This window comes from Chenopodium album, chromosome 16 (genome assembly GCF_948465745.1).
Source record: "Chenopodium album chromosome 16, dcCheAlbu1.1, whole genome shotgun sequence".
NCBI lineage: Eukaryota > Viridiplantae > Streptophyta > Magnoliopsida > Caryophyllales > Amaranthaceae > Chenopodium > Chenopodium album.
The window spans coordinates 800,002-827,959 of record NC_137849.1 but is presented as its reverse complement, the minus strand read 5'-3'; the positions used below and the strand labels follow the sequence as shown (position 1 = coordinate 827,959).

General features: G+C 33.9%; 2 protein-coding genes and 1 pseudogene across 4 annotated transcripts; 1 reads left to right on the top strand and 2 right to left on the bottom strand.

Annotated features, from left to right (window-relative positions):
* Positions 1–611: 611 nt before the first annotated feature.
* On the top strand, positions 612–4,629 carry LOC145585937 (uncharacterized). The gene is made up of 7 exons (XM_081642634.1): positions 612–715; positions 1,214–1,216; positions 2,108–2,282; positions 2,416–2,487; positions 2,950–3,532; positions 3,779–4,144; positions 4,248–4,629. Exons 1-7 carry the CDS (start codon positions 612–614, stop codon positions 4,343–4,345), a joined length of 1,401 nt encoding a protein of 466 aa, XP_081498760.1. The 3' UTR covers positions 4,346–4,629.
* A 13,857-nt stretch (positions 4,630–18,486) lies between these two features.
* Positions 18,487–19,798, bottom strand: LOC145585936 (serine/threonine-protein kinase ZRK1-like; annotated as a pseudogene).
* A 1,386-nt stretch (positions 19,799–21,184) lies between these two features.
* On the bottom strand, positions 21,185–26,948 carry LOC145585992 (uncharacterized). 3 transcript variants are annotated; one of them, XM_081642688.1, is made up of 5 exons: positions 26,772–26,948; positions 26,312–26,387; positions 25,163–26,197; positions 22,875–23,870; positions 21,185–22,377 (listed from the first exon to the last, which is right to left on the bottom strand). In XM_081642688.1, exons 2-5 carry the CDS (start codon positions 26,369–26,371, stop codon positions 21,382–21,384), a joined length of 3,087 nt encoding a protein of 1,028 aa, XP_081498814.1. In that variant the 5' UTR covers positions 26,372–26,387; positions 26,772–26,948; the 3' UTR covers positions 21,185–21,381. The 3 variants fall into 3 exon arrangements, with proteins under 3 accessions (XP_081498814.1, XP_081498815.1, XP_081498813.1); XM_081642689.1 differs by having other exon boundaries at positions 25,163–26,222; positions 26,312–26,419; positions 26,772–26,947; XM_081642687.1 differs by having other exon boundaries at positions 26,312–26,419; positions 26,772–26,947.
* Between the last annotated feature and the right edge of the window lie 1,010 nt (positions 26,949–27,958).

Here is a 27,958-nt window from a genome sequence, read left to right as displayed (position 1 = left end):
ATAACATGCATCATTAATGTAATATAATTTACACTAGCTATTTTTAAATGGGCTTGTTTGGCATCATTTTGGTTTTCAGTTTCCTGTTTTTTTTGAAAATTAAAACCAAAAACAGTGAAAATTAAAACCAAAAACAGGAAACAAGAAAAAAGTGTTTCCACTTTTCTGTTGTCAGTTTTCAAAGTTATCATGATTTTAATAAGTCTAATTTTTGATTCATTATGTGACATAAATAATATACTTTTAAAAAAACAAAAAACCAAAAAATAGAAAACCACAACGATGCCAAACGAACCAATAATTATTAAGTAGTATTCATAATCCCCGTCGGAAAAAAAAAACAAACTATAATCCTAAAGTTTAATAAAAATAGCAAGTTTTTAACCGATGCAAATCCGGATCACAAGTATCACATCAAATCAGGTTTGGGATTTAATTATTTTGAAGTTGTAAATTATTATTTGAAGTTGTTATATGGTTGATTGAAGACTTGCTAACTTAAGTCGTAAAATTATTATTTGAAGTTGTTATATGGTTGATTGTAGTTGTGATTGTGAAATTGTTCACTGTTAATTAATGTTTTAAAATTTGTTGATTAGAGGTTGTGAAATATGGCGATGATGAATTTCGATATTTATGTATATGGCCACCGTCACCCTGACTGCTATGGCAATGGTTTCCGTGAGGATGTTGTTCTCTCTGAAATTCTCAGATGGTAAATTCTTTTCATCTTTTTTCTCATCCTTATATTTTATCTATCTTGCTACATTTAAAAAAAAAATCTAATTAATGTTTTTTCTGAAGGGGTTTTTTATTGAGTTTGGAAGAGTAAGGCAAATTTGAACGCTATAAGTCTCGTCTTCAAAGGTACCTTTTTTTTTTTTTTTTTTTTCTGAATTAGTTGATACTATTCCCTTTTTTTAGTTGACATAAGATCACGTTTGCCAACACAAAATTTTATTGCCAATGGTAAATTAATAAAATATGCATTGAGATGGTTCGAACAAGATTCGATCCCACGTGACTAAATTTTATTGTAGGTGTAATCACAAAAGCCTTAAAATAATAAAATAAAATTTAGGAGATCCTGATATGAGTTTTACAAGTATTGTGTATGTATCTTTATTAAGAGTTGTTCTATATTCAAAATACGGTTGAGTTCTTGATAATTGATAAACTGTCTTCTAATAATCACATATAATTGTGTCTCTAGTGAGTACTAATTGTATGCCTTAATTTTACACCTAAAGCAATCTTAACAAGGAAATTCCAAACTATAGGCGCATTTCTCAATTTAATCCCTACTTCTGATTAACTTAGATTAATCATAACTAGTATGACGACAAGTCCTTGGGAATTATTAGAGAATTCTCAATCCATTTGAGTGAGGTGAGACTATATTGGCAAAGTCACAAAGCTATACTAGTAGTCAGGATTATTCATAGTCATACTTTTGAATCTCTTATTATTTTGAGAGGATTGCTAATCATTGGCATAATAGTGTTAGTTTTTATCTTATAAGATAAGATAAAAAAATAATGAAAGACATTTATGTTTGATTAAGGTTTCAAAAAAAAAATGTTTAATTAATGTGAAACCTTTGAAGGGGAAAGGGCGAGGAAGGAAAAGAGTTGGAAATTTATTTCAACATTAAGGATCAACCTTAAATTATGTTTGTAACTTTGTATATAAAAAAGGGAAAATGAAGCACAAGTACACACATGGTTTTAAAATTTTATAAGAATTAGTATAGGTTAACTTTTGCATTGTCCTATGTTAGGAACCCCCAATATATTACCTTGTAGAAATAATTGAGGTTCCTTTATAAATCAATGATATTCTATTTAGTTCATGTAAGTTCAACTTTTAAATCATACTCAGTAGTCCTTGAACTTATAATAATACTAGAGTTCATAATGTGTTCTGTTTGGATTTTTATCTCACGCATTCACTCTTTGATTGATATTCAATTTTTTTTTTTGTTTTTTTTTTTTTTATCTTCATTTGAATTTGGCACTTCTTATCATCTTGGAAATCTGCAACTTTTTTTTTACTAATTGACTCGAATCCTGATTGCCTACTTGTAATACTATCCTTGGAACACTAGAATCATCTGTAAGGCAAAGCAAGAGTACTTGAACATCACAGAAGTAAACGCACCAACTCATGCTTTATGTGAATACTCGGCCAGCAACAAATCGGTGGCTTTATATCTACGTCTGATAGGTAACAAAATTATGTCTCAAGAATGCAAAAGCAATGACATCAATGTTGATGGCCTTGTTTTTAGGTGAATTTCCTTTCTTTCTTTATTTATGCTTTTACTAAGCTTTTATTTATTTACTCAATTTTTTTTTTTTAAATTTTTTTTTTCATTAAATTTTTTCTAATGCTCCCTGTACTATGCCTATGAAGCCATGTCTTGGAAGCAACATTGAGTACACTAACACCACAAGGCAAACTGTGTTTTCTTACTCGTCTCCAAAGGTTAGATTTTAATAAAGTATATGCAGTTTAAGCCCCTTGAATTATATTTTCCCACACTGTAGAAGATGATGCTAGTCACACTCACGGCTGTAATTTGGAGGTTATGTCAATATATTGATCACAATCATGATTAAGACTCCTGTGTGATAATAATAGCCATGCTTATTATTGTGGGATTTGGGAGAAAAACTATTACCTTCTCCAGAATAGATGAATGGATCATGATTTCATTTTGTACACACACCATAATACCATATATGTTATATGTATCATTGATTTTTAAAGGAATAATATGGAATTTATATGACTGTAGTAATGAGTGCTTATCTATGGAATATTGTCAAATTTATAAGTTTGAGGGCTTATACCACACAAATACACGACAACTATTCTGAAAAGTCGAGTGCTATTTTACTACACTAGCAGACTTGTTGTAATGCTCCCTTGTAATTAATACTCTAGAATCAACGTTGGGGCAGTAGAAGATTACCTGGGCATCAAAAGAGCAAGCACCCATTTTACCAGAAAAAAAGGAGCAAGCAGCACATCAACCAAAAAAAAGGGAGCAAGCACCTCTTTAATAAAACAAGGATCAATGCTTGTTTAACTAAGAAAAAGGGAGCAGCCACCCTTGAAGTGTTTCATAAAGAGAAAGCTCAAGGCTGTGACCGTACGAAGGCTTCATCTCTGAAGCCTCCAACTCATGCACCCTCAACCAACAAGAAATTTAAGTTTTCATTTGAGGGTGTATGTAAAGATTTATATCCTAGGAGCAAGCTTCCAGAAGGGCTTCTATTGGCTCAAAGTATTTTCTGTGCAAAAAATGCCTTGGCCTTCTACAATGACAAACATGGTACAGAATATAAGCTTGTTGAACCCCTGTCTAGTGCTCGTCTCTATGAGTATGGGGTGCATTTTCACTGCAACTTCACTGCTGTCAAGCTTAGAAAGGATGGTTCTCGCACAGCTCAACCGAAACTCTTTTTCGCTAGCTTTGTTTATTTGAAAAGTGGAATACGTGATATGTATTGCAGCATCATTGATCGTAAGCTGATTACTTATCTCTTAATGCTCAAAAAAGTTCACATCTTAGATTAATAATGAATTCATTAATAGGCCTTGAATTTAGTTATCTGATAGGGTTATTATTTATTTTGTAATATGATATGATATGATGTCATATCCTATCTTTGATCATGAGAGGTTAGACAAGATGACAACTAATTCCAGATGAGTGTGCTCTATTTTTAAGATCTCTTACTTATGGTTTCGATTTTTGTTGCTGTATCAGCTGCTAAAGCAATTTTCTGGTGCTGTGAAGTTTGTCCACCTGATCTTGCTCACTGTCATCGACGTGCTGGTATGTACAACGTGTTAAGGCATTCTCCGCCCGAGTACTTTGAGGATGTAAGAAAACAAGTCTATGCAGAAATTGCGTTGGATGTTTATAACAAGAAACATGGCACAGAGTATGAGTTGGTCGAAGCTTTAGAAACCAATGTTGTCCCCGTAAGTTTTGGTACCTATAGGTTCCATTGCAACTTCAAGGCTCAGCTTGTGAATCCGGACAACTCTGATGATGGTTCTATGAAGCTGTTTTTTGGTGATGTCGTGAAGTCTTTTCGCTTCAGTGATGGGGAATTTTGCATTTTGGAATGTAAGATCATTTCCTGTTTCTCTTTTGATCCCTTCATATTTTGAGTAGCTGCTACTTGCATTTAAATTTCACATGTCTTGATCTGCGTTGTTGCTTGTTTCAGCTACTGAAGGTCTGGATGATCACTGTTCAATTTGCCGGAAGGGGGCTGTATTTCACCCTTGCCATCATGTAACTCCACCCATTACTGGTTCAATGTGATACAATGTGGATAATTTGGATCCTGTTCTGGTGTAGTTTCAGTAATTGTTTCACATTGGTTTCTGTTGGTTTTAACAATTCCACGTGTTTTTGTATATCTGACCTGAAACTGTGATCAGAACCTTTGCTTCTCTTAAGCTTTTTATGTAAATTTATTATTAAACATAATGCAAATTATATGAGACCAAAAATCCACAATAGCCCTCATTTTCTGGCTTGAACTACCAATACTGTTCTGAGGTCTAGTTTCAGTAAATATTGTTTAGTAATGCAACAAATATTTGGGTGTGCATACATTACTAATTTACTATACAACTAGCCTCCTGGCCATGCATGCGCGGGTCGTATAAAGTAAACTTATATGAAAATTGTATATTCAATATGAGAAAAAGTAAAGAGTTAGGGAGAGGAAAGTTGAATATGATATACTACCTCCGTTAAATGTTATGTGCAACTTTTGAATATTTTATATCTCACAAATAAAACCCCAAAGTTGCACATAACATTTAACGGAGGTAGTAGGTAGTATATGTATTCATTAACATTATTAAGATATAGAGAATATGAAAGAAACATCATTAAATACAATTGATTGAATTAGCAGTAACGTTATATTTTTTGTTAAAAGATTTATTTAACAATAATATAATGACTAGATTAATTAGATTGGTTTGGATAATAATATAATTTAGAGCATAACCAAGAACAGCCAATGAAGGAAGATAAAGGCAATGTACTGTGCAGCCGATGTAGGAAAGAAAACCAAGAAATGGGAGTGCTCTTTAAGTCCGATATCTGTTATTATGTTACTTCTGAGATACTATTAGACAGTCATCTCCAAGGAAAGATGTTACAGTCCGTTGCAAGGCATGAGACTTGAGTCCTACATCAGTGATATGGGGGGCTGATGTGGTGTTTATTTTAGACCTATGGCTTTCAAGATCATTTTCAGAGTCCATTCGCGCTTTCTATTTCGTGCAAGAGAATATACATCATCTTGTGTCAAAAAAAAAAAAAAAGAAAAAAAAAAAGAAGAATATACATCATCTTACTTGTAAAGTCTCAGCCTGTGCGCTTGAGATGGATAGTCTCAAAATTTGATTTCTCCATCCTTGTCAGGTTTTCGAGCATTTCAGAAGCGCCATCTTTGTGTGGCCACATGACCTTTATAACTCTTTGCTGATATGGTTAGAAGAAAATTGTGTTTGAAACTGTGCAACTGCATGGCGTACATCAGATGATTGGTTTCTTAAAATTCCATACAAAGAATACACCAATTTATTTACTTTCTTATGCACTACCCACTTTATGCTCAATTTCACAACCTTCCCATCCTTTAGTTAAAAAAATTCCAATACTTGAGTTTGAAAAGAGCAAAATTCCCGAAGTTTTCCAATAATTTAACATAATTAGCTATCTTTATTCTTTAGTGCTCTGACTTATTCAATTTACAATCACTAAAGCTTACAGTGTTCACTAGGTACTTCTATTTGAGAATGAACATGAAAAAATTAATGGAAGTACGAAGCAAGGCAAAAGCCAAGCAAGTGAGCAAGAAATAGTCAACACATTGAACACTGTAAAGATTGGATTACATAGGGATGAAGCAGAGGTAGAAGAATTGAAGAAAAGTGGTCATAGTCAGGAGATAAACGGGAAGCCGGTGAAGGAGGAGCTTATGATGAAGCAACAATGGCTAGTCACCGAAAGAGAATAGTAAGCAAATACAATTACTTTGAGAGATTGGCTGCGGTCTCATAGTTATCTCATAGCTATTTGAACTAAATAAACCGAACAAAAAGCTAATTTTAGGTTGTTAGATAATATGTATTCAGAATTCAGCAAAGGTTTCAACCTTTGGCCAAGGAATTTTGCTTCCCAACAATCATCTTCTTGCTAATTGTTGAATTATCACTTACAAGTATTAAACAAGATATCCATACCATAGTTACTTAGTCAGTGACAGGTATACTAGTTCAAGTAAAAGATATCAATTAAGTTCGTTGCTATATAGCCTAGAACAACAATATGTAAACATGACTCGAGACCAAAACCAACAATCATATTGTGGAACACCCGAATCTGAAACCAATTGATCATTACATCCGATACTTGATCTCTAAATACAGGTAGTCAGGACTATTACAAAGATTCTGCTTTACATTTGGAAAATTTCATACAAGAATAGCTTCATGATGGCATCATTAAATGGAAAAGACAATTTGGGCAGATTCACCCATAAACCACAGCAACCTGAAGTTAAAACTTGAGAACACATTTCTAAATCCTCAACATAACTGCGTAGTATAACTGTATGATCAAGGACCTTACAGTGTAGAGCAGCTCTTATATTAGAATTGCTTAAACATCCTGCAAAGTAACATTAACAGGGATAGATAGCGGGACATTAACAAAGTAAACGTGACTTAAAATCACTGTAGGATCTGTTAAACTGCTGCACAAAATACTTCAATCTAAAGTAGTCATCAAAGATTGAAAGCTGTAGAATACAAATGTAAGAACTCTAAGAAGTTTTTAGTTAAACAAGCTCGTATAATCTGGCACATATGTATTACATGTTCCAATACTTAAGCTACCAAGGAATAAAGATTTCCAATAAGGTGCATATTTACTCTGTTGCAGATTCCAGTAGTGGATATGCAGCCTCCTATTGCAGATGCTATCACAGAATTCAGAACAACAGCAGCATGCTATTTACGAAGAAGGAACAAAGGAAGACATGCTAGTACTAGTGAACCAGCTAAGTAAAGTATGAAACTCAGAATGAAGGGGCCAATAGTTGATAAAATGCATTAGCGAAGACAATGCATAATCCATTCTTAGATGGACCTCTTCTTTTGCCATTGGAATCTTGAACTAGAAAGAAATATTTCTTTATCCTCCTCAACCTCCCCTTCACCCTAGCCTTCCATGTGCAAATCCCATGGCCAATAATCACCACACAATGCCCTATCACTGTTTCCTCTCCTTTCTTATTTACCACCCTGTACCTTTCATATTTGCTGAAACCTAAGTCAGAGTAAAAATCCTTTTCAAATCGTCGATTACATATCAGTAAACCAACAATAGGACCATCTGCCATATATCTCTTAATTATCCATTTCTCAACTTTCCTTGTCTCTTGCTCAGTCATTTTAAGTGTAGTTGGATCCCTCTCACAGTAAATAAAATCCCACTTCTTTAAAAAAACTCTTTGCGTGAATCTCCAATTGTTGACACACCCATCTTCATTGTAAATTATAATTGCATACCTTCCATTGTTGGTCTTCGATATGATGTCCTCTTAAATAAGTAACGAAACTGACTTGATCGTGTAACATAAATTCTTTTTCTGTACTCCAGAGCTAATATCCCAGAATGATACGCACAAGTATCTATAGCCATTTTCAACAAACTCTTTTAAAATCTATCAATAAATTCAACTGTATGAATTTTATTGTAATGGAACAAGTAAGTTTAATAATATGCATACCTCCTTTTTGTCTTCTTGAAGGCTGTAGAACCTGAAATCCACACATTGATTTTTGCCAGCTAAAAATCAGATAGAATTTTTTTTGGACAGGATAGATATGCCCCAAAATCTTCCTACGTACCACCCAAACACGAGGAGGTCGGTTTAAAAATCTTGTTTTTAAGAAGTTCTTCATCTGTTAACATTAAAAGAACAGTCAGTGGTCATCGTATACAATTGCTGATTGTTTTGTAATCTTGTATGAACTGTTGTTAGGGACTGTAATAACAACAGCTAATAATTAAAGTACATTATAAGCCTTTTCATGCTACAAAAATAATTGAGAGAGCAGACAACTCCAATTTTACAAAGTAGTATTCTTTGTAGCTGTTGATTGGGAGTCAGTGGAAAATTTTGAGAGAGCAGATTACAAAATAGCAAGCACCCCCTAATTAGGACTTAAATTCCCCCACTTTTCCTATGCAACACTATTCTTTGATCAAACCATCACCCATTGTCACCCATGTTAGCATCATCACCAAAAATTTACCACTATGGTCATCATTACCAATACGAGACCATCTAACCTAGCACACTTACCATCCACAACTACCATATCCAACTCTTTTGCCACCCAACACAATGAGGTGTAGACTAAACTAAGGAAACAAGGGGAGTCCTGAAATAGGTACAATAGATGCTAACAACCGTAGATACTTCAAGAAAGAAACAGAGATATACCTAAAAAGCAATGAAAATCAAGTCTAAACTAACATATACCCAAAATTATTCAGCATATACCAATCTTTTCTTCTTTGGTAGGTGTTAATGAACCATTTCAAGTATTCAACATATACCCACAATAGAAAAATGTCTAAAGAATTGAAGAAACTTCAATGCAAATAATGAAGCATAATAACGTCCCCAATTACAAGTTTTTTCAGAAAGATATAATTTTGCTGCTTTAATGTTGGTTGATGAATTGATTTAAAGATTCCAAACGAAGAAACTTTAGTGCGTGAAATGAGTTTAATCAAAAAAAAGAAATGGGTTTAACATCAAATTGACTTTAGTGTATGAAATGAAACATAGTACATAAACAAGTGAGGAAAAAAAAAAGGGATTTACCTACAAAAAGATGATGATTAGAGTAGAATTATTCCTCCATTGTTGGAGAACTGGGTATTTCGAAGAGCAGAAAATCAAGATTTAAGAAGCAATGCTTAGCATGAAGATGTGTAGTGACAGCGGTAATGAGAATTCTATTTACTTCTTACAAAAAGAACATTTACAAAAAAAGAAATTCCTAATTTTACCCCTTACTTTTTTGGATGATTGACCACGACTACAACACAATCAATTTTTTAGTCACACTAATCATTATGTACATACAACTCGAAATTTTGATCAAGTTTTTATGAGCTAATTCAGATAGTAATAAGTTTATTAATAAAATGACATGTATTTAGCGGTAAAAAAATTTCCCGCCTTATTTTTTTTAAGGCAAAAACCTTCCTGAAATTATTATATATAACCTATAGTATTTTCTTTTCAATTTGACAATCATATTTTCCAATATACGAAGTACATATACACTCAATTAAACTATTTTACATATGTTTCATTTAATACATATTTTGCACATAGTATCTATACTACATTACTACGTAGTATATACATTAAAAGTTGTTCCTAAAAATGTCTAAAAATGTGCCAATTGTATCTCTTCTTACACTAATATCATGCCAATCATTTAATAGCTTTTAGCATCTGCCACTTTATCATTCAATAATCTTTATCCACAAGACCAAGAACTAAAAATGCATACAAAGAGATTTGAACAACAAACCTTATTGAATGAAAATCACATATATTGTCATCTTAGATAGAAATAAATTATGCTATATTAATCCACATTTATGTATTACGGAGTACTAATTATGCTATATTAATCCATATATTGTCATACATCGTATTAATTAATGTAAGTTAGGAATTCATGACTGCTCGTGTAACGAAAATTCAATTTTGTATTACGGAGTACTAATTTGAAGTTTATGTGCTTTTATTAGCAAACACCTATAAGGGATACATTTACTTTACATATTTATTACTTCGTATTTGAATGGCCTAAACATCTTATTAGATATATCTCACCCCTAAAGAATTTACTCACCCTAAAAATCATATACAAAATATCTCACCCTAAAATACTTTGTTAACCCCTAAATAGATTGCTCATCTCTAAAAAAATTGTTCTATTACTTGAATATGTCGTGAAACAACTAAACAAAGGATTAAGACTTGTTTATGGAATATAATTAAATGACTCGAAGGGCCTTTCTTATTAACTAAGCTTATTAAATAATATAACAAAAATTAAGGGCCTGTTCAGATTTACTTAATTTCAGTTCAGTTCAGCTCTAATCAGTTCAGTTCAGTTCAGCTCTTAATTTCCCTCTCTCATAAAATATTCATTTCAGCTCAATCAGTTCAGTTCAGTTCAGCTCCAATCAGTTCAGTTCAGTTCAGTTTAGCTTAGTTCAGTGAATGTGAACAGACCCTAAGCTACTATTACAGAACAAGAAATTACAACAATTTTTTTTTAACAGGAGCTATACACTTATTATGAGGTGACAAATTAAAAGACTCGAGAACTTGTACAATAAATCAAGGTGAAACTACAAATTTCTAATTCTCCTCATTAACAAATCAAGGTTCAGTAGGGAGCATTGTTGGAGGAGACCATAGATCAGGAACCATAAGGAAGCAGGTCGTCATAGCTTTCCTAAACTGCTTTATATACTGATCAGGAGAGATCCGGATGTGCATTCAGAGGCCTTCACCCAAGTCTCAAGGTGCTTGTCCTATATATATTGCCTCGTGAAATCAATAATACCAATCACCCCGTTTTTCTTCGTCAATAACAACCAATAACGAATAATCCATCACATCAATTAACTGCAGAAAATAGAAATAAAACTAGTCAAAAGACATTAAATCCATTGTCTTCTTAGTAGCATACATAAAATTCCAAAATTCATAATCAGGGGATAAAACAATTTTTGACAATCTAAAACAAAAGGTCTCTCCCTGAATGGAAATTATGTGATAATACATTACAATTTCACAATTTATAAATTTGAAACAGTGGTGATTTCTATCTACATTCATACACAATCTCATATAATCAGTGGTGATTACTATATACATTCATACACAATCATTAAACAACCTTTAATAAACTCGAAAATTCCAAATTATTCATATCTCAAAGAGTTCATCCTCAACAAAAAACTCGAGAAGGCAACTGATCATGTATAACAACATGGGTAAATATTATTTAAAGGACAACAAAAACAGCTGAAAGTATTATAATTGTTTTAGAGTAAACTCAGAGTAAACTTCAATGTAAAACCTGAAAAACGCTACTACCACCGCCTGTTTGTTAATGCCCCAAAATTAGTGGACTAAGTTGTTTAGTCGTTATTATCTAGTGCCTTAGTGGAAGATTATTATCCTAAATAAAAGTAGTATCCTAGGACTAAGAAGTTACGAGTAGTAGTAGTTAGTCAATTTTAGTGGAGTATTAAGTGGGCCATGTTCACCACTTAGCATTATCATTTCCTATTTTATTGTTAGAGTTTGTTATTGTAAAGCCTATTTAATGGCTTGGTTTTTTTAATTGAAAATTAATGAAGCATTGTAGAACACTTTCTCTCAAAATTCAATTGTGTAAATTGCTTAATTTACAACAATCTTGGTATCAGAGCAATTAGAGAAAGAAGACACGTGCAGCTCTTTTTCTCTAAGCCAGGTTGAGTCCTCAAACAAACAATTAAAAAAATAGAAAGAGTAAAGTAAGAGAGAGAGTGCCTTCATCAAAAAATACGAGTGAAACACAGTGAGGAAATTGAGTGAATTCATGGCAGCAAATGGAGTAAATCCTTCCTCTCAACCCCTTATTCCAATTTTTAAGGGGGAAAAATATCATCTTTGGAGTTTGAAGATGCAAACTCTATTTAAATCCCAAGAATTATGGGATATGGTGGCGATTGGGTATAATGAGCCGACTGAAGCACCGGCGGAGCCCGACCAACTGTTGCGAGAGAACCGAAAGAAGGATGCAAAGGCATTGCTATTCATCCAAGGTGCACTGGATGATTCAATTTTCCCGAGAATTTCAGCTGCTAAGTCGTCCAAAGAGGCGTGGGAAATTCTGAAAAAGGAGTACCATGGTGATAGTAAGGTAATTTCTGTTAAATTGCAAACCTTACGAGGGAATTTTGAGGAATTAAGTATGAAACCTAAAGAACCTGTGCAAGACTATTTGTCTAGGGTGTCTGCAATTGTCAATCAAATGAAGTCATATGGTGAAAATATTAGTGATCAAACTGTTGTTAGTAAAGTTTTGAGGAGTCTAACAAGAGATTTTATTCACATTGTTGCTGCAATTGAGGAATCAAAAACCATGTCATCCTATACATTTGATGAACTAATGGGTTCATTATTAGCACATGAAGATAGACTTGCAAGAACTGATGAAAAAAGGGAAGAGAAGGCCTTCCAGGTGAAAGGGGAGTCCTCCAACAAAGGGAAGTCAGACCATACAGGGGGCCGCGGTAATGGAAGAGGTGGTTTTCGTGGCCGAGGCCGTGGTGGTCGTGGAAGAGCACGAGGTCAATTTGCTGGAGAATGTCGATATTGCAAGAAGTATGGGCATAAGGAGGCTGAGTGTTGGTTTAAGCAACGAACTGAGCAAAAGCATGTCAACTTCACAGAGAAGGTCGAAGAAGAAAGTAAGTTGTTTATGGCACATTACTCTATTGGTGATGTTTCCAGTGATGTCTGGTTCATAGATTCTGGGTGCTCTAATCACATGACGGGTACAAAGTCTCTATTTCGTGATCTTGATGAAGCACAGAAGAGTGAGGTGCGACTTGGGGATGACAAGCAAATTCAAGTTGAAGGAAAGGGTACAATCGCCATCAAAACAACTCAGGGTAATGTAAAGCTTCTTTCGGATGTGCAATATGTTCCTAGTCTTGCTCATAATTTGTTAAGTGTAGGACAACTTATGAGTTCTGGATATTCAGTTTTATTTGATGATATGTGTTGTGTCATTCAAGATAAGAAAAGTGGTCAGTCCATAGCAAATGTTCACATGTCACAAAACAAAATGTTTCCTTTAGCAGTGTCAGATGTTACAGAATGTGCATTAGTTACTAAGGGTGATAATGAAGCAAAATTGTGGCATTTGCGTTATGGTCATCTTAATATCAATGGGCTTAAGTTGTTGTGTCGTAAGCATATGGCTATTGGTTTGCCAAAAATACGTGCCATTGATTTCTGTGAAGGATGTGTGCTTGGAAAACAAAGCAAAAAATCTTTTCCTAGTGGTAATTCCTGGAGAGCTTCTGATGTACTCGAACTAGTACACGCTGATCTTTGTGGTCCAATGAAAACAGAGTCTCTAGGAGGGAGTAAATATTTTTTGCTCTTTACAGATGATTATAGTCGTGTGAGTTGGGTTTATTTTTTAAAACACAAATCTGAATCATTTGAGTGTTTTAAGAAATTCAAGGCCTTGGTGGAAAAAGAAAGTGGTTGCTATATCAAGTGTCTTCGTACAGATCGTGGTGGAGAATTTTTGCTTAATGAGTTTTCTGATTTTTGTGATGAGAATGGAATTCGTAGAGAACTCACAGCCCCATACTCACCGGAGCAGAATGGTGTGGCGGAGAGGAAAAATCGCACCGTGGTCGAAATGGCAAGATGCATGCTGAAGGAGAAGAAACTTCCAAATCAGTTCTGGGGTGAAGCAGTAGCAACAGCAGTATATCTTCTCAATATCTCTCCAACAAAGGCAGTCCCTAATCAGACCCCTTATGAAGCATGGAAAGGCAGACCACCTCGGGTAAGCCACTTAAAAGTTTTTGGTTGTATAGCATATGCATTGGTAAACATTCGTTCAAAACTTGATGAAAAATCAATTAAGTGCATATTCATCGGCTATTGTGCACAATCCAAGGCATATCGCTTATATAATCCTTCAAGTGGTAAAGTTTTAGTAAGCAGGAATGTAGAGTTTAATGAAGGAGAAAGCTGGAATTGGAGTCCTGTTAATGCAGGGGCAGAAACAACATTAACAGGAGCTTCTGAAGACTTTGATTTTTTACCGGGTGAGATAGCAGCACCTGCAAGTCCAGAGTTACATGTCTCTTCATCTAAAACCTCAAGCAACAATTCAAGTCCTTCCTCACCAAGCAACAATGGTTCCCCTGGCAGCCAAAGTCATCATTCTGGATCATCATCTGACTCATCTTTAGAGTCCCCTCCAAGGAAAACCAAATCCTTGAAAGATATATATGACTCATGTAGTTTTGCTCTATATGTGTCAGATCCTATGTCTTATGCAGATGCTGCAGGAAAGCAAGTGTGGGAGGATGCCATGAGAGAAGAGATGAACTGTATTGCAAGAAATCATACATGGGAGCTGGTTGATCTTCCTCAAAGTAAGACACCAATCGGGCTTAAATGGGTATTCAGAACAAAATACCATGCTGATGGCAGTATAGACAAGCACAAAGCTCGTTTAGTTGTGAAGGGGTATGCTCAACAACAAGGCATTGATTTTGAAGAGACGTTTTCTCCTGTAGCTCGCTTTGAAACAGTGAGAACATTCTTGGCTCTTTCTGCTCAATTACAGTGGCCTGTGTACCAGTTTGATGTGAAGTCTGCATTCTTAAATGGGAAGCTGGAAGAAGAAGTATATGTAACACAACCTGAAGGGTTTGTTGTGAGTGGAGAAGAAGACAAAGTCTATCGACTAAGGAAGGCTTTGTACGGCCTGAAACAGGCACCAAGAGCGTGGTATAGCAGGATTGATTCATATTTCCTGGAGAATGGGTTCGAACGAAGCAAAAATGAGCCTACACTTTATGTGAAGAAACAAGATAAAACTGACTTTTTGTTAGTTTGTCTTTATGTTGATGACATGATATATATGGGATCTAGTGAATCACTTGTTGCTGAATTTAAGTCCTCTATGATGAAAACTTTTGAAATGTCGGATTTGGGGTTGTTGCATTATTTTCTTGGGATAGAAGTGAAACAGTGTGCTGATGGTATTTTCATTTCTCAACAAAAGTATGCTCATGATCTGCTTAAAAGATTTAATATGGTAGATTGCATTGTAGCTCCGACCCCTATGAATCCAAATGAGTCTCTAATAGCAAATGATGGTACTGGCTTGGCAAATGCATCACATTTTAGAAGCATAGTTGGCGGATTGAATTACTTGTCTCATACAAGACCGGATTTAGCATATTCTATAAGTGTTATTTCCAGATTTATGCATAATCCAACTATGCATCATCTCGGGGCAGCAAAAAGGATTGTCCGTTATGTGGCAGGGACTCTTGATTATGGAATTTGGTACTCAAAAGTATCAAACTTTAGGCTGGTTGGTTTCACAGATAGTGACTGGGCAGGAGAACTTGATAATAGAAAAAGCACATCTGGAAATGTTTTTAGTTTGGGGTCTGGTGCTATCACTTGGAGTTCAAAGAAGCAAGAAACAGTGGCTTTGTCTTCATCAGAAGCCGAGTATAGTGCAGCAACTGCAGCAGCATGTCAGGCTATATGGTTAAGGAAATTACTTGCAGATTTTCAGCAAGAGCAACTTGGTTCAACAGAGATTTATTGTGATAACAATGCAGCAATTGCTATGGCAAAAAATCCGGCATTCCATAGTAGAACAAAGCACATTGATATACGTTGTCACTTCATACGAGATCTAGTTGCAAAAGGATCAATTGTGCTGAAGCATTGTGGAACTAAGGAACAAGTAGCTGATATTCTGACAAAGTCTTTGTCAGTTGGCAAGCATGAGTACTTCAGGTCTAAGATGGGAGTAACTAATTTTGAAGGCAAGGGGGTGTGTTTGTTAATGCCCCAAAATTAGTGGACTAAGTTGTTTAGTCGTTATTATCTAGTGCCTTAGTGGAAGATTATTATCCTAAATAAAAGTAGTATCCTAGGACTAAGAAGTTACGAGTAGTAGTAGTTAGTCAATTTTAGTGGAGTATTAAGTGGGCCATGTTCACCACTTAGCAATATCATTTCCTATTTTATTGTTAGAGTTTGTTATTGTAAAGCCTATTTAATGGCTTGGTTTTTTTAATTGAAAATTAATGAAGCATTGCAGAACACTTTCTCTCAAAATTCAATTGTGTAAATTGCTTAATTTACAACACCGCCCATATGATCTCTTCTCCCCTCTTTCCGATTTCTCTACCTTCCTCAATCCTAAGCTGAAGAATTTCCCGAGGTATCTGACTATAATTGTTGCTTCGTCTTCCCCTCCTCTAGTCCTCTTATCGTTTTCTTCATTTTTCAACCTTAAAACTGAGATGCAAGTGAGAAGGTAAGCACACAGGGCATTAAAAATTCAATTTAATTAATAAAAAACAAACAAAATAAAGATCAAAACTTCTTTTATAACCTCATTATAAATAATGGACTGTACTGAAGTAAGTATATAAGCTGAGACTCTCTTAATTTGAAGACCACCTGCTGTTCTAGCATATACTTCGTATATGATAATATGATATATTAAGAGCTGTAATGACAGATTAGATTCAATTTGGAAACAGGGGAGTTTCTGGTTTAATTTAGATGAGTTTTACAAAAGTATTATCAATCAGTTCATAGTAATGTTGCTACTTACATATTGGTTTTACTAATGATACTAAAAAAATCACACAACAATGAAACCAGAAAATTGTCTAAGAAAGGAATCGATGAAATCATCAACTGAAGAGTGAAGAGATACAATCATGCAGCAATTTTGTATTTTATAAAGATTCAAAATATGTAAAATTGTCTAAGAAAATTTATAAAGGAACTCAAGAATAATAATGAAATAATTTCAAACATTTACAAAGAGGAGTAGCAGAACCTTAGAAGGGAAGATATCAGACAGTATAAGATAAATCAGACTGCATGGCCAAAATATTTCCAACAAATCCTGGCTTTTTATCACAGTATAAAGGATTGCATTGTTACATCAAGTTATTAGTAAATCCTGACCCTTCATTACAGACATACAGCATGTAGTTAGGACTCATCATAGAATAGCCTTGTTTCAGAGAATAATTATCAGCAAATCTGCCCCAAAGTTAGACATGCATTGCAGAGTATAACTCATAAATTACCCAATTCTCCTACTTCACACAAATTGGTCACCAATTCTGCAAACTTAAACATGCCTTGATATATGGTTAAATTAATATAAAAACTTAGTAAATGTGCATTCCCAAAGATAGAATTTTCGTATTTTTATAAAAATGGGAATTTTCTGATGTTCATATTGTTTAACATAATTAAGGACAGGTAATACAAAAAAATTCACTTCTTTCAACACTTATTGTGATTACTACAACAATAAAAATCATGTCAACATAAAATAGACTGAGGAAACAGCAAAGTACCCAAGGAATGGCATCAGATTGAGCCTTGAAGACCCGCAAAGCTGAGTAGTGTGCATCATGTTCAATAATCATGTCATTTATTCGGCATCCTTGGATTCGGAGCAGGGGCAGCAACTGCAGTTCTCCCATTCCAAACAGAATCAATATTTAAATCCACCTTATAAACAAACCACAACGGACAAAAAAGATAACAAAACAACAGAAACATCCTTAAAATGGAAATGGTTAAAGGTACTGGAGAATTTCAATTGGAGAAGAAAATCATGGAAGAAGAAACTGCTGCAATTGTAATTGCACTGATATTGTGTCAATGGATCATGGATGTATCGTGCAATCTGATGTTGTCCTAGATTCCAAGGTGTTTTGGTTTGAAATACCTATAGGACTTTGCATTAACTTTAAATACAAGTACAAAGTACGAGCAAATTTTGTCAATTATAACCGGTAAAGTACCCATTTTGCAGTTTAAACCATTGACTGTAAATTACAACCCAAAAAAAAAAAAAATAAATAAATAAAATGGCCACTTTTACCGAAATATGACGGCATTAATAATTTATTCGGAATATAATGACATCATATCCCGGTGAAAGTAGTTAGAAATTGGATTTTGGTTGTAGTTTAAAATGTCAAGTTACTTTTTGGGTTGTAATTTGCAAAATTAAACTGTTGTAACTCGCAAAATATGTACTTTTATCGGTTATAATTGACAAAATTTCCAAAGTATAATTATAAAGTGCTATTGGCTGATTTTATTAAACCCTTGTTTTTGTTTGTTTTGGTGAGAATGAATTTTTTTTTTTCCCAACCAAGAATGATCTTAATAAGGTTTAGTTCTACGCTCAAACTACCCTTTCATCTCAATTTACTTTTGTACCTTTTTAATTAATTTTTTCTCTCTACCTTTCCTCTCGAATTAGGTTCCACACTCTCGTATCAATTAATTTGAGAAGAGAATTTCTTTTTTTTTAAAAAAACTTTACTCGATCCTTTATTATCTGGAAGAATATATGTACTGCTATTTGGTATGCTAACATAGCACTACAAATGGTTCATTACAATGCCTAAATCACAACTGTGTATCAGCAACTAATGATAACCTCTTATTTGCAGCTGAAAGAGGAATGAATGCAGGTGATGTAGTATGTATAATACTTGTCTTGAAAGTCATGCCTTCAATTTCCAGGAGATCCAATCATATTCTTCAGGTTAGTAGCAATCTCCATCATTGTTGGCCTACTGTCTCCATCTTCTGCAATGCATCTGAGTGCAAGCTCTATAGATTCCCTCAGCTGAAGGTCCTAAATGGTTGTCACTCCGTTCCTAGTAATTGCAGGATCTACAATTTTGTTAACATAGTTGTCGTTACAGCCATTCGTACCCAAATAACTAGTGTGGTCATCTGATCATTTCCATCTCCTGTTTGAGTGTAGAAGTAAGGGGATTTTCCGGTCAAGAGCACAAGGAAAAGCACACCAAATGAGTACACTTTTGAAATCTCTGCCACTTTTCCATCTATCTGACATTCTGGTGCTATATGGCCAATAGCCCCTTTTACGCAACATCCTTGCACATATTCTTCACCTTCGGGAATAGAAATAGAAGCACTGAAGTTGGATAATTTGGTAGTGTTATCCTGGTTCAAGAACACATATTGAGGTGCCAAGCACCTATGGATTATAGGCCTCGGAAAGGCCGTGTGGAGTTTGGAAACAACATAAGATATCTCCCACGCAATACGCAGTCTGTCTTTCCACTGCAATACTGGTTTGTTTTGGTACTCATCCTTGAGTACTATTCGCTCTTTAAGAGTTTCAGCCGCCACCCATTCATACACAATTACAGGAGATGTAGTCTCCAGGCAACATCCTAGTATTTTGTGCACGTTATAATGAGTAGCCATTTGTGCAACAACAGCAATTTCGCGTCAAAACCCTAATTTAGTGTCCTCATTATCAATATTATACAGCTTTACCAATACAACTCTCCCCTTCCAAAAGTCCTTCCACATATAAAAGCAGCTGCTAATGAAAATCCTTCCACATTCATGTTGTTGAGCTCATCAACTGAGAAGTATCGGATAGGGTTGGCCTTGCCATGATTCAAGGCAATACTTTCTTCTAGTACTTTTGCTCCATTTCGTATAAAATTTTTATCACTCCCTTGGAAGATTTTGTATTTGTCTGTTCTCTGCATCAACCAGTTGAATTATCAAATGTCATTGGTCTAATCATTAAAAAGTTAAATGAATATGGAGTTTCATACCATTTGATCCTGTGGTTTCTTTCTTCTCTGATTGCATAGTTGTCTGTCTTATTTAATACATTAGTTCAAGAAATACACACCGGCAAAACACAGAAAAAGAGACCATGATAGAGAAAATGATCAGACTAAATCCTTACACTACTTAAGAAATCAACTGACAAAAAACTAAATATATAAAGAAGTATTCAGATACATCCACACGTTAAAGGACATCCAAGACATAAATGAAAATGAAAAATCGTACCTTTTCAACCAAGTCAGTGCTGGGAAAATTATGATTGACTTCGGATTTTAAGATATCTACTTCCTGTATCAGCTCAAACTAGGGGTGTCTGTTCGGTTTTCGGTTTGGATTAAGGCCAAATCCAATCCGATTCGAAATATAATTCGGTTTTCTATTTTTCAATCCGATCCGATCCAAATTACTCAATCAATCCAATCCGAATTAAAATTCGGTTATTTGAATCCGATTCGAAAATCCGAATTAAAATACGTTAATTTATCTTCTTTAATAAAAAGACTAGTACAATAATATAATTTTAAAATGCAATTTTGAAAATAATATTTTGTCCAATACAAATCTTGAAAATAATCATGATTAACATAAATTGTTCAATTTCAAGTCAAAATAAATTTGTTCAAAATACAACTAAAAGGAAACATCATTAGTCCATTACAATAATTACTAAGCTACATGCACTAAATATCAATAACATAAACATACAAGTAGTAACTTTCAGCTATATTAGGCTTAAGGCAGCAACAACTTTCAACAGATTTAGAGCAGCAATTGGCTAAATGTTTAAAGCCCAATAGTAAAACCCAATTGTAAAACACAGCAATCCATAATAAATTTGCTTAATTCTAAATTTCGGTGTTCGGTTTAGTTTGGATCCGATTAAAGACAATCCGATCCAATCCAAAAATCCGAATTTTCAAAAATCTCAATCCGATCCGATCCGATTTAAAGTTCGGATCCGATCCGAATTGATAATTCGGTTTGGATTGGATTGGATTTCGGTTTTAATCCGAATTATGGACACCCCTAGCTCAAACAGATCAAATCCCAAGTCATCTGAAGAAAACATCCAATTTTTATTTCATTACTCTGTAGAGGACGAACAAAGATAAGATATATTTCAAGGCATCATAATAAGATGAGATTTAATTATTTTGCTGATTAAATTAAAAGCTGGTATAGAGGTAATAAATATTGAATGTCAAATTGTCAATCAAATATCAGGTATACCTGAAACAGAAAGATCAAACAAAGAGAGAGTATTCTAATTAAATCATGATATAAGAGTGTATGAACTATGAAATGAAAGATCCTGCATCAGGTAAATTAATGGCATTACAAATTGATTAATTAAAAAAGGAGTACCTAGAATTAATTGATAGAACAAATTTTAGTAGGATCTATTGATTGATTAAGAATTACACCTGTACTAGAAGAAAAAAGGATAATATATTGCATGCTAAGTATCACAAGTAACGAAAACAGTTGAATAAATTATACAACTTTAAGGCACTTTTGTGTTAGATAAACATATACTTATATATTTTCAACCACTTTTTAATGCAACTTAAAGCATGATGAAACCAGAGTAGCAAATCTGAAGCGAGGCGTTTTAGATGGTAGCAAATGTCAAAATTTCCAATAAATTATACAACTTTAAGGCACTTTTGTGTTAGATAAACATATACTTATATTTTTTCAACCACTTTTTAATGCAACTTAAAGTATGAAAACATAATGAGTAAATTACACAAACATAAAGCATGAGGAAATCAGAGTAGATCAATTAAGAAGTAAGGCAGCCCCGTAGTAGAGAGAAACCGTTGTTTGGAAGGTCAGATGATCTGATGATTTTCTTAAGTTCAGTTGCAACTTGCACCATGGTTGGCCTTTTGTCTCTTTTTGCTGTGCACTTGAGAGCAAGCTTTATAGAAGCAGTCATTTCAGCGGTGACCACACCATTTTTAGCGATTGCAGGATCTATTACAATGTAACTTGAGGGCATTTTTCTAAAATGTATAAATTCCCAACAAGACTTCCCTGTCAAGAGCACTAGAAAAAGGACACCAAATGAATACACATCTGTACACTCTGCCATTCTGTTGCGTTCATCCTTTTCCATATAGCTATATCTTTCAAAGTCTTCCACAAAGTTTTGTCCCTCAGGAATAGGTATACAACGACTAAAGTTGGACAATTTGACAGTGTTGTCGTCGAGGTCCAAGAAAATGTTATTTGTTTCCAAGTACCCATAAATGATCGGTCTTGAAAATTCATTGTGAAGATATGAAACTACTTGAGATATTTCCCATGCAATCCTAAGCCTTTCTTTCCACTCTAATACAGGTTTGGTTTGATTCTCATCATTGGATAATATCCGATCTATAAGTGTCTCCTCCGCCACCCACTCATAAACAAGAACAGGATATTCAGTCTCAAGGCAACATCCTATTAGTTTTTGAACATTTCTATGACTTGCCATCTGTGTAGCAACCAAAATTTCACGCAGAAAACGCATTCGGAACTCATCACCAAAAGCATCCCTGTTGGGAATCTTTACCAAAATAACATTCCCTTCCCAAGAACCTTGATGCCAGTTGCAATCTTTATTCCAGAAAATTCTATGATATTCCACTTTCATTTTGCAAAGCTCATCAACTGAAAAGTAACTGATAGGGTTCATTCTACCAGGAAACAAGGAATTGTTCTCTTCAGCTATAAATGATTCATTCTGCATATAATATTCTTTGCTTCCTCGGAAAATCATGTAAATGCCCTCTCCCTGCAACCACCAATGAAAATTATAAAACTCGAAATACTGTCCTATCCAAATTTTTTAATCTACATAGTTGTAATGTCCATCAAATCCCATTTTTTGATTTGTAATTCTCTTATCACTGTTTTTCCTTATTTTCTTGTCATAGAACCACACTTCTAGAGGTGTACTCAACACATATAATATGTTTTGTATGAGTCCTCAAATGCAAAAAAAATGGCTGTAATATGTCTTTCAAGATCAAATAAAGAAACCAAATAAGATAATTAGAGTTTTCAATTCCGAGTTCAAATTCAAATACAAACATCAAAAAGCAATTATGTGTGGAAAATATTTTTTCTCTCTTTATTATTATTTTTTTTTATCCTTTTAATTTCTTTGGTGAAAATACACCTTGATTTCATTTAGCGGCAATATATAGTATTTTCATCCATATTAATAAACCTTGTATCCTTTAAGCTTAATGAACTTGGATAAAAGCACTCTAGTCATGAAACCCATACCTGAAAAGTACTTGTAGTAGGGATAGAATCATGAAATCTAATGATGTTGTTGAGCTCAATCGCAATGTCCACCATGGTTGGCCTACTGTTTAGAAGACTAGTTGTGCATCTGAATGCAAGCTCTATGGATGCACTTAGTTCAGTGGTTGCCACTCCATTTTTAATTGTTGGATCCACAATCTCACTAATGTGCCCCAACCTTAACTTTTTTGATACCCAGTCAACTAAAGTAGTCCGCTTTTCATATTCTCTGCTAGTAAACGGAAAATTTGCTTTCTTTCCTGTTAGTAGCACAAGAAAAAGCATGCCAAATGAATACACATCAGTACATTCTGCCAGTGCTCCGCAGTAAAACTCAGGTGACAAATAACAAGGACTCTGAATCTGATACGCAAAACTTTCAATTTCACCCTTGGGAACAGAATAAATGAAGTTGGACAATTTAACAGTGTTGTATTGGTTCAAAAAAACATTATTAGGCTCTAAAGATCCATGGATGATGGGCTTGGGAAAAGCTGTGTGAAGATAAGAAACAACATCCGATATCTCCCATGCAATCCTTAGCCTATCCTTCCACTCTAAGGGGGGTAGTTTGCAGTGGTTCTCATCTTTACATAAAATACGATCTTCTAGAGTTTCGGCTGCCACCCACTCATAAACAAGTACAGGAAGTTTAGTCTCAAGGCAACACCCTAGCAATTTTCGAACATTATTATGAGTAACCATCTGTGTGGCAACCACGATTTCACGTATTAAATTCCTTTCTGAATAAGATGACCGCTTTACCAAAACAGCTTTCCCCTTCCAAGTACCTTGGTGACAATACTGAAAAACTTGACCAAGTTCTACATTCATGTTGTTGAGCTCATGAACTGAGAAGTAGCGAAGAGGGCGTGCACTTTCATGAAATAAGGAAAAGCTTTCTTTAAGCACCCTTGCTTCATTGTGCATAAAATTTTCTTCACTTCCATGGAAAATCAAGTACAGTCCATTTCCCTGCAACAACCAAATTAGCAAACTCCATTATGTCATACAAATTGCTTTTTTAAGGTACTTAGTAACAGCTTTATATCAAACCCTTTTTAAGTGGTTCCCTCATCATTGTTCTCTTTATTGTCAGCAATTCTATTGTCATACCAAACTTCTCTTATATTATGTGAAGTATATATAATGCACCCAAATAATATTCAGTTGTAATGATGTGTTCTTCTAACCCTTGACAGAAATGTAACAGCTTATTTATCAAAGAGATCGAGGAAATAGTCTTCGATTAAATTTATTAAATAACATGTACTATTCGAGCTTGCAACATTTCCTATCAATTAAAGATGTTAGGCTTTTTGCTATCAACGCATAGAGTAGTAGATGATGATTCTCTGTGTGGGAATATGTGTGGATATAAATAATTGCTAAATTAATTATGTCTAATTTAAGAAGGGTTAAATAAAGTGAAAGGAGAAGAGAAGACATAGGAGAAGGGAATGAGAAAAATAGGAATGAGAAAAATATTATAGGTTGTTTCCAACATGTTCCGTTCATTGTCTTTTCTTTATTTAGCTTATAAGTTACTATAAAATGTCTCGAGGTAGATGTAGAATTTACAGAAAAAAAAAAAAAAAATCATTCAATGTAATTCACATCAAAAGTTTAGTTTAAGAAAAGTTTATTTTCTTACAATTATTATTTCCTTCATAGTGGTTATTTGTCTATCCCAAAATATTATTTATCTTTCTAAGAGGTATCAGTTTCATATTATCTAGTAGAAGCCATATTTCCGCTGCGAAAGTTCTAACACTCTGCAACGATACAAGAGACACAAGGAAAATTATTTCTTGAAATCAAAGGAATGAAGATCCTATGTAACACATATCATACATTCATGCAACAATACAAGAGACGCAAGGAAAATTAAGTCTCTTGAAATCAAAGGAAGTTATGCATATCTTTGTGTCAACAAAAGTCATATGTTATCTGTTGCAAGAGACACATAGTAGAGGTGGAATTTCAATCAAAGGCATACAATATAAACATAAAACCTCAACTACGTGTCAAGTTTAGACATATGCTATGTACTTTTATTCAGGATCAAGCAGTTTTTGGCAAAACCATCCCAGGTTATTTATAGCAAGACATTAGAAATTATCTTTAAAAGAGTTTTACAAAAAAACCACAAATGAAAAGTGCCAGCAATTTTATTTTATTTTTTTATTTATTTTTTTTTTTTTACTTTCTTACAGGTCATAAAGCTGAACGATGATAAAACATGGTCATAATTATATAATTCATACCTGAAAATTAATGGTAGAAGGGATAGATTCAGGGGATGTGATAATTTTCTTAAGCTCAGTTGCAACCTCCACCATTGTTGGCCTATAGTCTGCTTCTAATGTTACGCACCTGACTGCAAGCAGTACAGATGCTCTCAGCTGAAGGTCCTCAATACTTGTCACTCCGTTTCTAGTAATTGCAGGGTCTACAATCTCATTGACACAATTGTTTTTTATGCCATTCACCATCCAATTTATATCACATTTTCTCCCGTCTGTAATATTAATAGAATCAGACGTCTTTCCCGTTAAGAGCTCAAGAAAAATCATACCAAATGAATACACATCTGTGCTCTTTGATACTTTCCCAGGAGATATACATTCAGGTGCAACGTAGCCAAGAGTATAAGTCCCTGATGATAGTTGAACATATTCTTTACCCTCGGGAATAGATACAGAAAGACTAAAGTCAGCTAATTTGACAGCATTGTCTTGGTCCAAGAACACATTAGAAGGTTTCAAGTCCATGTGAATGATGGGCCTTGGAAAAGCAGTGTTGAGGTAGGCAACAACATGAGATATCTCCCACGCAATCCTTAGCCTATCCTTCCACTCTAGTACTGCTTTGCTTTGGTTCAAATCATTAAGAAACATCCTACGATCATGAAGAGTTTCAGTTATCATCCACTCATAAACAACAACAGGGGATTCAGTCTCAAGGCAACATCCTAATATTTTATGGGCATTGTTATGACTAGCCATTTGTGTGGCTACCACAATTTCACGCAAAAAGGATTCTGCAAAATGACTATTATCACTAAAAGACTTTTTTACCAAGACAACTCTTCCCTCCCAGGAGCCTTGATACAAGTTATAGATACCCTCTCTATAACATGAAAGTCGTTCCACATTCATGTTGTTGAGATCATCAACTGAGAGATGGCGAATAGGATTCGCCTTACCATGAAACAAGGCAATGCTTTCTTCAAGTACCCATGCTCCATTCCTAACAAAATTTTCTTTGCTTCCACTGAAAATCATGTATTTGCTCTTGATCTGCACCAACCACACACCACAACAACTAAAATTTATAGGATTATTATTTTCATTTTTCAATCAAACAAACTTTAATTTCTTTCGTTTAATCTTTAATACAGTAGACAGTAGTACCTTTTCAGTCATTTTCTGTTTCAAGCGAGTAAGCATGTTTGGCTTCAGAGTCTCTGACATTTTATTTTTGTATAATCTTTAACAATTGAACCACCTTCTGCCCTTGATCTGCCACAAATTCAATCATTATGTAAATATCACTAGCTTAAATGCTTAATTACTGTCAGTCACCCAAAAAAAAAAAAAAAAATGGGAATCAAAAATAATATAAGTTGGAAATTCAGAAAATTGTAATGTAATTGAAAATCATAAAATTATTCTAAGAAAAAATAAAAAAATATCAATTAAAGTATCTAGCTTAAACTATTCAACAAAAAGGTAATAATAGAGATTGAATATACCGCTTTAGGTAACTACTTTGACTACAATAGAGCTTACAAATTTAAATAATAAAGAGATGTTAATGAATAAATAGATTAAATTTGCACCAAAAAAAATAAATAGACTAAATTAGCGTTACCTTTTGAATGATTGTGGCCTTTCTGCAAAATCAATTTGATCAAATTGAAGGTTCACTGTTCATAGCTTAATTATTGGAGGAACCATGGATTCCCTCCTTCACAACTTGATAAAGGAAGCAACTTTTTTTTTTGTTAATGAGTGGATATAAAAAGTGCACAGTGACGGCAAACTTGACTTGAAGTCAACCGTAACAACTTTACCCTTGTGTTTTTTTAGTCTTACATTATAAAATGCTTGTGTTTTTTTAGTGTTATATTATCAAATGCAGCCGTATAATTTAAGTATAACCGAGTATACTTCGCAAAATTATTTTTTATGTTTTGTAATAAATGCAATACTTTGATTTTTCTTATTTTAACCCTATTTTTTATCTAGATATAAAAAAACATATAAAAAATGTTAAACATAATCCTTAGGGCTATATAAGAACCTAAAAATAAAAAAATAAAATAAAATATAACGCTAATTACATTGATTTGAAGTGATTTTTTTTAAATGGATTTGCACGTGATTTTGTCATGTATATCTAAATTAATACGAGTACCAAATAAGGAAAGTTATTACATGCTTATTCATTGTAGTCAGTGCTATATAGAACATGTACAATACCTAAAAGGCTAAAACATATATATATGACAAAATGACCTAAAACATAGTCCGTATAATTATGTATGGAGTAAAATATTTTTGGATTAGTTTTATATATATATTTATTATATTAAACTAATTTCAAATATTAATGGTCAAAGTTGATGAGCATTATTTCATTTGTGTCAATTAAAGTATCGATTACAGAGTACATGTTAACTTTTTTAAAGAGCTTAACGAGTACTCCCTTCGTGTTTTTTTAAGTGTTACACTTTGATCGGCATATAGTTTTAGGTAATTTAATTGAGTTAAATAAAATAAGAGGTAAGTGGAGTAGTTGGAATATTAAAAAATTGTAAAAGAAAGAGAGTGGGGTTAATAGTTTAATGAAAAGTAATGAATGTGAGAAGAAAGATATAATAAAAAAAAAAAAAAGTAGTAGTGGGTTTGGGTGGGGTCATGAGAGGAGAGAGATATAATATTTTAATATTTTAATGTAGCTTTTTGCCAAAAAAGGAAGTGTAACACTTAAAAAAACACGGTCGGAAATGGAAAGTGTAACACTTAAAAAAACACGGAGGGAGCACTTCGATTAAA

Excerpts from the sequence above, each read along its gene's own strand:
- LOC145585937 (XM_081642634.1), top strand. The coding sequence starts at position 612 with ATGGCGATGATGAATTTCGATATTTATGTATATGGCCACCGTCACCCT. Across the intron at positions 2,488-2,949 it reads TTTCTTACTCGTCTCCAAAG|AATCAACGTTGGGGCAGTAG; the intron begins GTTAGATTTTAA and ends TTAATACTCTAG. Across the intron at positions 4,145-4,247 it reads GGAATTTTGCATTTTGGAAT|CTACTGAAGGTCTGGATGAT; the intron begins GTAAGATCATTT and ends TGCTTGTTTCAG.
- LOC145585992 (XM_081642688.1), bottom strand. The coding sequence starts at position 26,371 with ATGTCAGAGACTCTGAAGCCAAACATGCTTACTCGCTTGAAACAGAAA. Across the intron at positions 23,871-25,162 it reads CTTCTACCATTAATTTTCAG|GGAAATGGACTGTACTTGAT; the intron begins GTATGAATTATA and ends TGGTTGTTGCAG. Across the intron at positions 22,378-22,874 it reads CTACTACAAGTACTTTTCAG|GGAGAGGGCATTTACATGAT; the intron begins GTATGGGTTTCA and ends TGGTGGTTGCAG.